We start from the raw sequence: 14,019 nt of genomic DNA on the forward strand, positions 1-14,019 counted from the left end.
ATTCCAAGCACTATTTGCAAGCGGGAGGCTCAGAAGCCTCGGCATTTGTCAGCGCTCCCCCACCCCTCGTGGTTTTGACTGACAGCTCTGGCCGCGGACTGACAGCTCCCTGCAGTTCCACCAATCAGGAACGGAGAGCCCCCTCAGCGGTCTCTGATTGGTCTTCCGGGCCTTGCTCGGGGGCGGGGTCGACGGCTCCCACGTGGGGGGCAGGAGCGAGAAAGGGGCGGGGCGGGTAGGAAGCGGGTGCGCCCACCCGTGACGTAAGGGGGAGGGCAGAGAAGGGGGAGGGGAAAAGGAAGCTCCAAAGAGGAGCCATTTTGTGTCTAATGAATGCTGCGGCCAGATGCTCGCATCTGTCAAGCTGGGCTTCTCCCTAACCCCCCCTTCGGTGCGCGCCGCACACGATTTATGTTTTTATTTAGGAAAATAAATAAATGAAGAGAGGAGCGCGGTTCAGGACTGGCGGCCGGAGCGGGCGCTGGGAGGTTCAACTCCGAGGCGGGCGCTCACGTGTAACTCCCTGCGCACCGGCCTCCGAGCGCCCGCTCGCTCTCAGCTCCTCATTAAGATGCAAGAGCGAACTCCAGATCCTAATGAGGGGAAAATATAGATCCGGGGGCGCGCGGCCCGCTCGCTCGCGCCCGCCACCGGCCCCCGGGTGCGTGCGTTCTCATGGAGATGCCGGGGAGGGACCCGCGCCCCCCCACCCCGCGGGACCCGTCCACCCGGCGGTGCCCGCGGGAGTCCGGGGCATGGCCGCTCCCCCACACCTCCCCCCACCCGGGCCCGTCTGCCCTGACGTAACCCCGAGCGGCAGATCGAGGCTACCGGTTTGCGAACAAACTGGCCCGCGGAGTCGAGTGGCCCGTGCGACCGCGCGGGGAGTCCCGGGGGCGCGGCGGTGGGGGTGCAGGGGGGCGCGCGAACGTCTGCCCCTCCCGGGGCGTCGAGGCTGGCGGCAGAGACACCCAGGGGCCGGCACGCGCGTCCGTCCGCAGGCTGCCGCCGAGGCGGTGACACTGCCTCGAGCAGGCCCGGTAAACCCGGTGGGAACGGGGAGCTCCCGGGCCGGGGCAGGGCCGCCTCCCCATCCTCTCCTCCTCTCCCTTGACCCGGGTGCGCGGTGGGGAGCCGCAGGAAGGAGCCCCGAGTGGGGAAAGCGCGAACTGGGCCGGTTGTCCGCCGGCAGCCGGCCCTTCCATCTGCGCTGGCCAAGCAAGAGTTCCTCAGACTTCTCGCAGGCAGCCGCCGCACATCAAAGACGCTGTTTATTTGGCTTTCTGGAAAGAAGGACGAATGAACAAAGAAGAAAAGCTGGGGGCCAGTTGGGGGGGCGTGGGGGCGTGGGCGGGAGAAGGGGTAAAGAGAGGGGCACCCTCAGTTTCCAGCAAATTTTTTCAGGTGGGAGGCAACTTCGGGATCCACCATTTTATCAGTCTTAAATCTTGCGAAGTGAAAACATTAAAGTGACAAAGTGATTCTGTTTGTTTTATAGTATCTAATTGGGCTGCTTTGCAGACCTAATGAGATCGAGGGAGGACTCGTTCGCCGCCACTGCAGAATAAACTGATACGTTACCACCAGCCACAGGTTTTGAGGACCGTACAGCTTGTCTTTTTTCTTTTGTTGTTATTCCTGTTTCCTCTCTTTCCCCCTCCCGCCAAATAATTATTTGCTAGTAGATGGGGGGGGGGGGAGGAAAGAAAGAGGCGGGGGGAAAAAAAGTCTAGCAGCCCAGGACTATAATATATATCTATTTATTATATGTCTTTCGGTTAATTCCTGATCTGAGGAGCGCTGTTTTTCACTCCCATGCGAAAGTCACCAGCGGGTAGGGCCTGATTGCTACTTTTCATGCATAGTTTTAGACACAAGAGGGCATTGTGACGTCGCGCCCGGCGGCGCCCAGTCGCAGGCCGAGCCCGGTGGCCCCACGTGGGGGCCGCGCGCTCCCATTGGCCAGCGCCGGGCGAAGCTGCCACATTATTTTGTTACTTTTCAGTCCCTATTTGGAACTGCTCTCGCGGCAGTTCAGACCTCGTGCTCGTCCCCCTCGCCTGTCTGTGTGTGGTATCCGCAGGTCCGGGGCACTTTTTTGGGTGTGTGTGTGTGTGTTTGGGGGGTTTGTCGGGGCGCGGAGAGGAGAGCCGGGCCGAGGGGAAGGAAGGAAGCCGCAGAGCTCCCCGGTCTCGGGCTGCGCTCTCCTGCCTGTGCGCTCCGAGGCGGCGGCGGCGGCGGCGGCGCCGAGCGCTCCTCGCAGAGGACGCGGCGCTGGAGCTGGGAGCAGCGAGGACCCCTTTGCGGAGGCTTCCTGTGCCCGCTGGAGTTAGGATGCCAGGGCGGCTGATTTGCACCTACTGAGCCTGGAGTTTCCTCCTCTGCCCTGGGAAGGGCTTGCAGCGGCGGCGGCGGCGGCAGTAGCAGACGGAACAGCAGGCTCTCCTCTCCGAGGGGGGGCGTCGAAGCGCCAGCGCCGGGCTCCCGCCCTCACCCTCCGGCGCTCCTGCGGCCCCCAGCCGCCACCTCGGTGCTTGGCTCCTTCCTCTTCTCCCGGAGCGCCGCCTCTGGGATCGGACCCGCGCGGCCCGGATGCTGGGGCTGCCTCGGCGCGCCCCCCTCCCGGCGCGAGGCGCTGAGTGATTCGGAGGGGGCCCGCAGTCGCCCCAAGAGGGGACCCCGGCCTCGGGATCCCGCGCCGGAGCCACTGGGGAGACGACGATGTCCGCGCAGCCCCGGGCTCTGACGCGCTCCACGCAGTGGGGGGAAGGCGGCCGGCCGCAGCCCGCCGAGCCCTAGGCGCACAAAGCCCGAGCCCGCCGCCCGGCCTCGGCGCCGGCCGACGACTTTGCCGCCTGCTCCGCAGCTCTTTGTCTCCACTTGGGGCGGGCGCCCGACTCTGGGATTTCGCTGCGAGAGCGGGCTGGGGGGGCCGGGGGCGAGCTCTCGGTTTCCCGGCCGCCCCCCGCTGGGGCTTGGCTCCCCCCTCCCCCGCACCTCCCCGGCCCGAGCTCTCGGCGCTTCCACGCTCTCGGAATCACGACCCCTCCCTGCCATGTATCCGCAAGGCAGACATCCGGTGAGTAATTGCAACTCGGTTTATTTAAGCATCTATCATGGCAGGGTAAACGAGGCAGTTTATCTGGCACCTCCATTTTGCTTGTTGCTACCTTTATGGTGAGAGTGTGTGCGTGTGCGTGTGTGTGTGTGCGTGTGTGTGTGTGCGCGCGCGTTCACACAAAGGGGATGGGGATGGGGGGGCGCCGTTGAGAGAGGAGGTTAATTCCGCCCGAGTGGCGTGGGGGGCTGCCCGTGTTCCAGCCGAACTGTTTGTTTTCACGTTGCCCCCCGCCCCTCTCCCAAATCTCCCCAACTCACCCGGCTGTCTCCCAGTTCCTGTCTTACTTGGGAATGGGAGCCCATTCGTGCAAGGGATGCAAGCCCCGGCCGCCAATGGGGAGGGATTTGGGGCGCCCCCCCTCCCCCCGCGACGGGCAGCTGAGAAACTTGCTGGGAACGTTCTGGGCTGTGAGGGTGGCCTCCCGGGTTAGGGAGGGGGGAGCCGGCCGAAGCCGCCGAGGGGCTGGGGCAGCCTGGAGCTCCGTCTGACGCCCCCGCCCCCTCCCCTGTCTCGTCCTCGCGGGCTCTAGGCTCCCCATCAACCCGGGCAGCCGGGATTTAAATTCACGGTGGCTGAGTCTTGTGACAGGATCAAAGACGAATTCCAGTTCCTGCAAGCTCAATATCACAGGTAAGAACGGTGGGGGCCGCCCCGGGGCTGGCGGGGAGGGGCGTCCCCGCCGCGGCTCCTGCCACCCCCCGCGGGGACGGTGGGGGCTCCCGACCCGGGGCGGCGGGGCAGCCGGGGCCTCCGCCTTTTGTTTCCCCTTTCCGAGCGCGGCGCCTTAACCCTTTGCTGCCCGCAGCCTCCCGGCTCCCCGTGCCGTCCGCGGGGTGTGAGTCGGGGTCGCGGCGGGCTCGCTCCGTGTTCCGGGGGTCGCGAGCCGGCCCCCCCCCCCCACCGCGGCCCCGAGAAGTCCACGCGCTCGGTCGCGGGAAGTTTCAAGTTGTTTCACTCCCCTCCCCGCGGCGGGGACCCGAGCCCCCTCCGCGCAGAGGCTGCGGGATGACCGGGGTACCCCCGGGGGCGGTCAGGAAGTGGAAAAGTGGTTCACGGAGGCCCTGACACTGGAGCCTCGGAGGAGGCTGCGCGGGCTCCAGGCCTGAGCCGGCTCCTCCTGCCCTCGCAGCCTCAAAGTGGAGTACGACAAGCTGGCGAACGAGAAGACGGAGATGCAGCGCCATTACGTGATGGTGAGAGGCGGCCGCGGGCCGGGGCGGGGGCGGCCCGGGGGCGGGGGTCAGGGGACCCTGCAGCCGGGGTCCCAGGACGCCGCGGCCAGTCAGCCGCAGGGCAGCCCTGGGAGCCGATGTCATCCGAGTGTGCCCCGACCTTCCACCAGCTCCCCCCGCCCCCCCCCCCCCCCTTAGCCCGGGCCACTTGCGGGAGGGTGGGCGAGAGAAGGGGAGAAAGAGAAGCAGAGAAACCCAAGTCCAGGCGGGGCGCTTGGGCGCTACTTCTATGCCCCTTTCATTTGTGTTTTCAAGGTTTCCCAGAGGGCTGGTTGCCCTGTCTTGGCCAGTAAGATAGGATTGGATCAGTACACGTCAGGGTTGGATAAAATCTCTCTTTGAGACCTCCTGGGAGTGTTTGGAAACTTTGTGGCTTTGCAGCCCTGGGATCTAGACCGAGTGGGACAGAAGCCCTCTCTGCCTCCCCCACTGCTTACCCCTGGGTTTTGTGAGCATGGAGGAGCCTTTTAAAGCCCTCTGCCTCCATTCCCCTTCCTCCTCAGGGATACCCCAACTGAGAATCTTGTCAGCCTTGGGGCAGTAGGTAGACTCTCACCCCTTTCCCAGCGGCTGTTCAGTGAGTTTCAATCTTCTGTTTGTGAGAGGACAGGGAAGGCACTTAAGCGCCCTCCCTGCACTGCTTTCCACATAAGAGGCCTTCGACACATTGCTAAATAACTCTCAGAGGACAAGAGGGTCCCAGTGTACACACGATTCCCTGTTGAACCCGAACCTTGTATAAACAGGATATATGGCACATGGATGCTTGTGGGAGGGAGGGCTCGGCTCCTGGTACTCTTGCATATATAATGTTCTGTAGAGATGAGGACAGCACTTGCCCCTTGTCAGCTCTTAAACCCCTCTCTCTAGCTGGCTTCGGGGTTTAGGTTGAACTTCTTTAGCAGATTTATCATAAAAGTAATGACTTGGCCAGAAACCTGCCCCAAAAGCTGATTTTGGAAAGTGAACAGATCAATGTGTTGCCCATTAATGGGGATTCTTTTTACTTTTAGTACTATGAGATGTCCTATGGCCTGAACATTGAAATGCACAAGCAGGTAAGTGCTTTTCTTTCTAAAAAATCTATCTGATGGTTAAAAACATATAATACATGGGTTTCTGATAGCCCCTTCTCTTTGAAAATGAGCCTAGACCTTCTGTTCCTCCTTCTCCTTGAAGAGTGAATGGATCCAGTTTCTGAAATGCAGGGTCTGAGGTGTTGCTTATTTCTTGGACATGTTGAGCTTTTAGCAATAGAGCTTGTGGAATTAGTCCTGGTCTTGGATCTTGGTGGAAGATAAAGGAGCAAAGGGAAAGCTGTACCTTCAGGATCTGCTTTACAAACTCCTAAAACCCAGAGGGGGCTGGCTGGCTGCTTTTAAATGTTTTAATGTAAAATTCTTGAGAGGAAATGCAGGAGGGGTGTGTGTGTGTGTGTGTGTGTGTGTGTGTGTGTGTGTGTGTGTTTACCGGCGGTCGCAAAAATTTGATGTTCTGCCTTGATAAGATTAAACTTCAAGAGTCTTAAAAGCCAGGCTGAGCTGTCAGAATTTAAGGGAACAAGCCACTAACTGCTGAAAAATATGAATCCAGGATGAACTACAGCCGTATAATGCCTTACAGTTCCAAGGCCGCTTTCTCCTCTCTATCTTAATTTGAAGGCAGTCGGGTTCCCATTTTACAGAGAAGGAAGCTGAAGCGGAGAGGTGAAGTAACTTGCCCAGGGGCAGCCTCGCCAGGACTTTTGAGATGGCTGGTAGTTGAGCTCAGCTTTGAAATCCTGAAGTCAAACTAGTTTAGCTAGCGTGTTGTTGTTTGATGGATATGTAAACTACCTCGTATTGTCGCTCTTCTAATAACAGTATACCTCAAACGGAGCAAATACAAACAGGCTTTATCTCGGTGCATATCAGTAACTAGTGCTAGGCTGGGCTGTGGGAGAGGCCTGTTTGTGTATTTGTGTTCCAAGGAGAGGCTGCCTGTAATTTGGCTTGGCCAGCGATTAGAAGTGACTTGGCACGAATAAATGGCGCAGACCGGTTGTTCTTTTTAACAATTGGTGTTCTTGAAATCTCAGAAGGCTGTTGACTCATTCTAGCCTTTGGTGACCGTGACTTGAATGGATTTTCTGCCTTAAATGAACAGTCGTTTACAAGGTCTAAATTTTGTTCTTTCAGGGGGCAGGGACCCGGGCAGGTGAGAAGGGCAGGTGACCCAGGCATGCTTGTAGATTGCTGCCTGCTCCAGCGGCTTCCTCTAGAGCCTTCTGGATCTGCAGTTTCCTTTCTTTACTGGAGGAGCCCCAGTGTTAGGTGGAGGGCAGCCCGAAAGGGGCCTGAGTTTATGGAGCAGTGTGGGAAGCCAGTCTGTGGCTTCCTGAGGGGTTATGAGCTCCTTAGGAAGGCTACCAGCTTTTTGCTTCTTGACCCACAGAAATCATAAGCAAACATGGCTGTGTACATAGAGATGTTTCTTTTCAGAAGAACGAACTGGAGACAGGTTCTGCCCAACTTTAGGTGGGACCGGCTGGGTCTGACTCATCCAGTCTGAATGCATGCCATGGACCTGGGGTCTCAGGTGTTCAAGGACCTTGGGGTGTTATGCAAGGTGCCCCCTCCTCCCTTTCTCAACTGCCTCTCCCCCCCCCCCCAGTGCTTAGTTTCTTGGGTGTGTTTAAAGAGGGTAATTGCACACAGTTTTAAAATTTATAGCAGCAGTTATTCTAAGAGCTTCATAATTAAGGTGTAATATGTCGTTGCATGTTGAGGTCTGCATGGGTGGTGTTCCCACGTCTATGAGTGGATGGTTCTTTGGCACAAAGAATCCACCTTGGCTGGTGGAGCAAACGTGTTCCCAGAGTCCTGGGGAGACACTGAACTCTGGAAGAGTTAACTGTCTTAATGCCTTTGGTGGTGGCGTCTGCCTCAAGAGCAGCTGTGCGCATCTGGGACCTCTGGCTATTCCCCAGATCTCTGGCTATTCCCCAGACGGGGCTCTTAAGGGGAGAATGCCTGAGGTTTGGCAACATGGTCTCATTGTAATCCTCCCAGCTGCTAGAGGCAGACAGATGGGATTCTTTGCACCCTTTGTATAGGCCAGAAAACTGAGGCTTCAGGGAAGCCAGTGGGCCAGAGCTGGGACTCCAGTCCAAGCCTCTGGATTCCCCCACTGGGCGCTTTGACCCCACTTGCCACTCACCTTTGCCTTCCAGCCAGTTGCCCTTGGCTTCCCAGCATGAATGAGTGTGCTCTGAGTGCCAGGGCCCTTGCAGGGTTCACGGCACTGTCTTGAGTGGGGTGAAATCGCCCGGTGGCTCTGGAGGAACAAAGAGGCAAGGGGGTGAAGAAACCGGGGCTAAGAAATGCAATCCTGACCTAATGGGGCCGGCCACTCCCTAGGCTTGCGAGGGTTCTGCAGAAGAAAACCCAGCCACTAATTGTAGTGTGGGTCTTGGGTGCATTTGGCGGATGGTGGTTAGGCCTGAGCAAACAAGTTTATCAGCTGACCTGTTTAGCGGTTGACTGGTGTTTTATCTGCACACACAATCAAGTGACTGGAGTGCTTGAATTATTCATGCAGTGTCCTGCCCTCTAGACTTGACTGTTCGTGTGATTACATCTGCCTGGAACAAACAGGCTGGATTCTTCATCTTTAAGCTCAGGGCGGGTGGTGGGGACTGGCTGTACCTTTATATATATTAGGTGAGCTCCAGAGCCAGCACCTTGGGAAATGTGGGGGTCCTCAGCCTGCTCACGTGCACCACACCCCAGCTTTTCCACCAACCGCCACTACATTTTTTTTTTTTTTTTTAAAGCTCTCCTTTGCTGTCTCTATGGGAAATGCCTATTAGTTGGGAACCTCAGGTTCTGCCAGGTGGGCCCTGATTATTGACAGAGGGCAGCTGATGAGGTGCGTCCAGCCCATTTTTTCTTTTACCGAGAGGTTAAACTCACTGTGGCTGGCTCCTTTCCTGGCTGTTTCTCTGTCTCCTTCTCGCTCTTTCTCCAAGCTGTCAAATCCCAGAGAAGTAATAAATGGGTTTTCCTCCTACTCCTCTGCCTACCTCTCTAATTATGGCAAAGCAAAGATTACAGAATCACGGGCCAGGCCTCAGCCTTCCAGGGGTCACCCACCTCCTCCAAGCTCCTGCTTCCAGGCAGAATGTCAAGGGTGATTTGGCGAGGCCAGGGAGGCGATGGGGACTGCCCAGCTCATCCTCGTCGGTTCCCATCCTGTTCCTGCTGGGGCTCTCCAGTGTCAGCCACGGGTCACAAAGCCGGCTTAGAAAGGAGCACCCCAGAGCACCTGTTGGGCATTGGGTTGGAGGCAGGAGAAGCTGGGTCAGGCCATCTTCACCCTCCCCCAGTCAGCGCTGAGGTTTCAAAAGAGGACTTGAGGCATTTGGAACTCTGGGGCAGCGCCATGCCAATGCCAAACGGTCACCCTTTTTCTGCAAACCCAGAGGAGCGATGCTTCCTCCAAGTTTCTTTTGGCATCCCGGAACTGGGAGAGCCCTTTGGCTTCTCATCCAAACCTTCCATGTTACAGATGAAGAAACTGAGGCCCAGGAGGGGAGCTGAGCTAACCCAGTCACCCAGTCCCACGTTAGTGCTAGGGCTGCTCCTGGGGCTTTCGTCCAGTCCCCAGGTCTCTGTTTAGCAAGACTCAAGAAGTGAAGCATATTTGTTTACTAACCAGTCGCACTCTGTGGCTTTAAGTATTATTGTTTCTTTCTGTTTATTATCTCCAGAAGCTAAGGCTACAAACCTGGTTATACCAAAGTACAAAGTACCCCATTTCGGGTTGTATAACCATATCAGCTGAACACTTTGTTGCCCACAGTCCTCTTCCGAATTGCCAGCTATTTGCACAACCAATGATTTGATGTGCGTAATAATAAACCGAATGCATAACTAGCAACCCCAGAGGTAAGGTTCACTGGCGAGGTAAAGTGATAAAACCTGTGAACTTTTTACCCGAGGATACAGAAAGCCGTGAACACAGGGCTGAAGAAGGAGATGGCAAATCTCTGTCCCCTCCCCTCTCATCCCCTGAATAATTAGGGGCTTGGCTGGAAGATCTCCGGCAGGTGGCAAGGTTATAAAGACCCGGCCCAGGAGTGCCTGTTTGTATGGCATCTGGGTTGAGCTAAGAGGAGATCCGGAGTAGTGTTTTTTCCTGGCATCCAAGCACCCCTCGTAGGCCCTGGTTTCCACCTAACCTTTCCTGGCTGGTCACTCTTGCCTAGGACAGTCTTTCTCCAGTCACACAGTTCTTCTCACTGCCCTGGGGGCCTGCCATGGTCAGCTTTGGGGTCTGCCGAGCTCAAAGTCCCCTTCCCCCCGGCCCCAGACTGCCTTCCACCCCAGCCTTCTCTGGACCCTTATTCTTCACTGCCTAATGAGCTATACAGAGTAGGGTTGGTGTGGTTCTCTGGCTCTTTCCCTTCTCATACGTTTGATCATTGGGATGACCTAGGAGATGGGCACAGAAATGGCTCCTGTCCTTACTCAAGGACACGGAGCCTGGGTGGGAAACCTGGCTTCTTAATAAGACTCCTTCCATGAACCTCTCCTGGACCAGGGGCCCCCAGAGGGCACAGAGCTGAATCTCCCTTCGGATTCTTCCTCCTCCACTTAGTATAGGAAGGGTCTGGTCTATGTCCGAGGCCCTTCATTTCCATTTTGTCCTAGGAGTGAGTTGGTCAAGGAATGAGCTCCCTTTTCCCTCCTGCATGGGAAAGTGTTTTTTTATCCAGGTCTGTTTGCACAAAATACCGGGACATGTGGGGCGAAAAGGTAGTCAAGGCCAAATCTCAGTGGGGTTTCCCGTTGTGATCTGGCACACGCCTGCTGTCCTTTCTCACACTTCAGCGTCTCGTCTTTGTGTGGATGGAGGAAGCCCCTCGGCTGGGGTCTGTTATGTACCCTTAGCACGAAATAGGTGCTCAGTAAACACGCCAGTAATTCCTATATCTGAATTACTCGGGTTGTCAGAGGGTGGGATTCCGATTCCCTGAGCTCTGGCGGTAGGAAGTGAGGGTTTTAATTGTGGGTTGGCCACCAGCTCTGCAGGCTTCCTCCTACTGTTCAGCATCCAGTTTCTTCATCAGGAAAATGAGGGGGTTGGATTCCTGCCAGAACGGTTATTAGGGGCCTGGGATGTGCTGGGTGTGGGCTGGGGCCGGTTACACAGCCGAATAAGACACCATTCCCTCGGCTGGGGAGTTGGCATCTAAATAAGTCATGGCAGCGCAGTGAGGTAAGTGCTAATATGGCCCAGTGTCACTGGAGGAACACCCGGGACAGAACAGCCTATTCTTCCCCGGAAAGGGGAGGGAAAGGGGAGTCGGGTCAGAGAAGACTACACCGAAGGGCTGTTACCTGAGCCTTAAAGGGAGGGCAGTGGCTGCTGAGGCAGAAGCCTGCAGAGAGGAGGAGATCTCTCTCTCTCTCTCTCTCTTTCTCTCTCGGTGGCAGCCGCTCTTGGAAAGGCCAGCGGAAGCACAGTCCACAAGTTGGAATGCCTGGGGTGGGGGGGGTGGGGGCTCCACTTGGGGAGTGAGGCGAGGTGGTGACATTTTGCAGCAAGTGATCTCCAAAGCCTCTCTGCTCTCACACTCCCGACTCTGCGGCTCCCTCTGTCCCCATATGGCTCTGCAGGGCTGGCCAGAGGCCATCTGCCCTGGGCCGTGCTTGGTGGGGGGGGGGAAGCGGGGGAAGGCCCCCGGGGGCTGGCCGAGGCCTCCCGTGCCTGCACACCCCAGCGTGCCGCCTTGAGCTTTCTTCCCCCAAGTGGCATTGCCTCCTTTCCCGTGTGGGTAATTCTGTAATGACTGGGTCTGACCCGCCCCTCCCCCATATTTAATTCTCATCAGCCAGCTCTCTCCACTTTGCTATTAATGATAGCAGCCAGCAAAATAGCTTTCAACATGCCATTGACAGTCTGGTTTAAGAGAGCACTTGAAGTAGTGCTAGACAGCTGAAAGCTCCTATAATTGTGTACCAGAGTGAGAACTGCGTGCTCGAGGGCCTTGTTTTTATATGCTTAAAGGGACAATATCTTGTTTTCAACAAATGCTCCCTGAGACTCATGGCCAAGATGCTGGCTCCTCTCATACGTCTCTCCTCTCCCCTGGCTTTTTCTTGCCTCTCTCTTGCCTCTCTCTTGCCTTTCACGTGTTCCGCCCTCAGGTCGGGGCTGAGGAGAGACTTGGGGAAGGGGGGCATTCCCTGCCTGCACCTAAGTAAGGACTGTCGGCTGGGCTGGTTTGCTGTGAGGCCTTGGCCACTGCTCACACCCCCGGCCCCGGCCCAGTGTTTCTGGGGGAGGGACTGGGGGTGCTGTTCTCCCCTGTGTATTGATTTTGAGTTCTTTTGTTGGCTAAGGATGTCACAGCCTCGTGGGGGGGGGGCAGGCTTCCAGGGAGCCCTCTGAATGTTTCCGGGAAGGCCACCTCTGGGGGAGCTGCGGGGGAAGGCTGTACTTACTGGAGAGGCCATCAGGGACCTCGGAGCCCTTGGCCCCTTTCAAATCAGATTCTGGGAGGCCGTTCATTGTACAGAAGCTCCTCTAGAAAGCACGAGGGTCCGTAGGGCAGGGACTTACTCTTAAGTGGAGGTTCATGCAGGGCTTAGAGGCTTAACCAGGGGTCCCATCTACTCAGCCCTGGAGATTTAGCCTGAGAACAAAACCGCCCTCCCCTTCACCCCAGCCGACTTCATTACTCTGAAGATGCAACGCAGCCCTTTCGGCAGAGGTTTCCCTCACCCCACTGTCACCAAAGCTCCCCTTCACCAATGGCATCCTTTGAAGGGTGAAGAAAGAACCAGATAGCGGGGGTGGGGCCTGGAGTCTGGCTGTGGCAAAGGCTAGGAGTGTGGATGGGCTTGGCGTCTGTGTCCAAAGGGGCCTCCTCCTTCCACCCACCATGTATGTGAGTGACACCGACAGGGGCCTGGGGTCCTGGGGTAGTTACCACCACCACCACCAAATCATTCCAGCAGAAGGCCTTTATTGAGTGCAAAGAGTTTGAAAGTTTTCATCTTCCAAATATTGTAATAATATCAACCTTTGGTGTTTCTGTAGCACTTGATTGTTTGCACAGCACAGCAGGCCCTTTCATCTTAAGAACCCCAAATGACAGGCATTTGGGTGCAGGACAAACACAGCCTAGGAGGAAAGCATCAGAGCGTGGGGTGTGGAGATGACTTGCATATATTCGGGGCACTAGAGGGCTGTGTTCTTAAACTGGACGGGGCGGCAGGGGCTGGGGGTGTGTGTGGAATGCCGACTCTGTGAGTTCCCTGAGGGACAGGGCCATTTTGTATTCACTGGGGCCCCTGAGCCCTGCGTGGTGCTGGGCCCATATTGGGTGCACAGTGTACGTTTTTGGGGGGACTCATGGAGGGTGATGTCCTAGTTTGGGGGTTCTCCCTGACCCTGTAGAGCATTATGGACTTTCTGGGAAGGATACAGGTTTTCTCCTGCTTCCGAGAGAGGTCTGTTGGCCGCAGAGTTGTGATTGGAGAGAGAAAGGTAAAAGTGTCATGAGCTTTTATGTTGAAGCGTCTTTAATATAATTGGAGGTTTTTGTTTTGTTTTTGTGTTTCGTCTTGGTCTGTGGACAGTTGAGATGTACAAAGGGAAGATAGGAGGTGGTGAGGAAAGAGATAGCGGGGAGGAAGATGATAAAGCAGAGATGGGGCAGGAAGGAATGAGGAAGAGAAAACACGCTGAATTGGGATTCCGAGAAGAAACCAAGTAGCAGGAAAGCAAGAGTCAGTGGCTTGGAGGTAAATTGGTAAACCGTGCTTGGCATGCCTTGGCCGTCTCTTTGGGTGTGGAGTTCCATGTGCTATGGCCTTACCCTACTGCCCATTTAAATCCCTGGTGACCACTGTTCACACTACACTCTTCAACTGGTTTTTGTTGTCATTTTTTAAAAACGGAATGAAACCTAGTCTAGCCCAATGGTAGAAGTTCCTTTTTTGTTTGCCCCCAAAAGCGACATCTTCCCTCACAAGGAGACTCAAATGAGCAAGGGTCCTTCCCACAGTCCTGCAGCACTGGGGAGACCAGGAGCACCTTGGGGACAGGGGAGGGGACTCTTCCTGGTTGGGTGTGAAGGCTTTGGTTCTGGACTCCTGCACCACCCAGCCAGTCTGCGACCAGAAGGTTGGAGGAGGAGGGGGCCTTCTACCCAGTCCCCAAATACTTGCCCTCAGCAGGTCCGTCCTGATCCCTGAGTGTGAAGCTGATTGTCCTATCAAGGGCATGCTTTGTGAACCTGTGGTGGTTTCTGCTGGGAAGAGCCGGGCAGTCTTGGGGAGACCAGTGGGTGAGGAATGGGAGTCAGTCCTTGGTCTAGGTTGGGGGACAGGAACTATCCGACTTCGTGTCCAGGAAGAGGCAGGGCAGACTCAGTGAGACCGGGAGCAGCCACAGGTGATCCCAAATGGCCTAGAGTGAGGGGCTCAGTGGCCCGATGGGAGCAGAGTGAGCATGAGACCCAGCAGGTGGAGGCCGTGAGTCGGCCCCAGGACTGATGGGTCCAGAGGAGCTTTAGCTTCTCCTTAAATCCTTCCCCGTTGCTTTTCCTGGAAGGGGCCCCTTCCTCCGAGCCCCCTCACCACTGGAGGGGGTCCAGCAGCAGTCCAGTTCTTA

The 14,019-nt window shown here is 56.6% G+C and overlaps 1 protein-coding gene across 12 annotated transcripts in view; it reads left to right on the forward strand.

The window, feature by feature from the left end:
* The first annotated feature begins 1,997 nt into the window (after nucleotides 1-1,997).
* Nucleotides 1,998-14,019, forward strand: part of TLE3 (TLE family member 3, transcriptional corepressor) — a 47,407-nt gene continuing 35,385 nt past the window's right edge. For 10 of the 12 annotated variants that reach the window (XM_045899774.3, XM_045899776.3, XM_045899775.3 and 7 more), the window contains exons 1-4: nucleotides 1,998-3,079; nucleotides 3,651-3,751; nucleotides 4,251-4,314; nucleotides 5,367-5,411. In XM_045899774.3, the coding sequence (XP_045755730.1) occupies nucleotides 3,056-3,079; nucleotides 3,651-3,751; nucleotides 4,251-4,314; nucleotides 5,367-5,411 (234 nt within the window). In that variant the 5' untranslated portion in view covers nucleotides 1,998-3,055. The remainder of the gene's footprint in view (nucleotides 3,080-3,650; nucleotides 3,752-4,250; nucleotides 4,315-5,366; nucleotides 5,412-14,019) is intronic. The other 2 variants (XM_045899780.3, XM_045899782.3) reach the window with 1 other exon arrangement.

This window comes from Mirounga angustirostris, unplaced genomic scaffold (assembly GCF_029215605.1).
Source record: "Mirounga angustirostris isolate CCGP_5_RB_7025 unplaced genomic scaffold, mMirAng1.0.hap1 SCAF_9, whole genome shotgun sequence".
Classification (NCBI taxonomy): Eukaryota; Metazoa; Chordata; class Mammalia; order Carnivora; family Phocidae; genus Mirounga; species Mirounga angustirostris.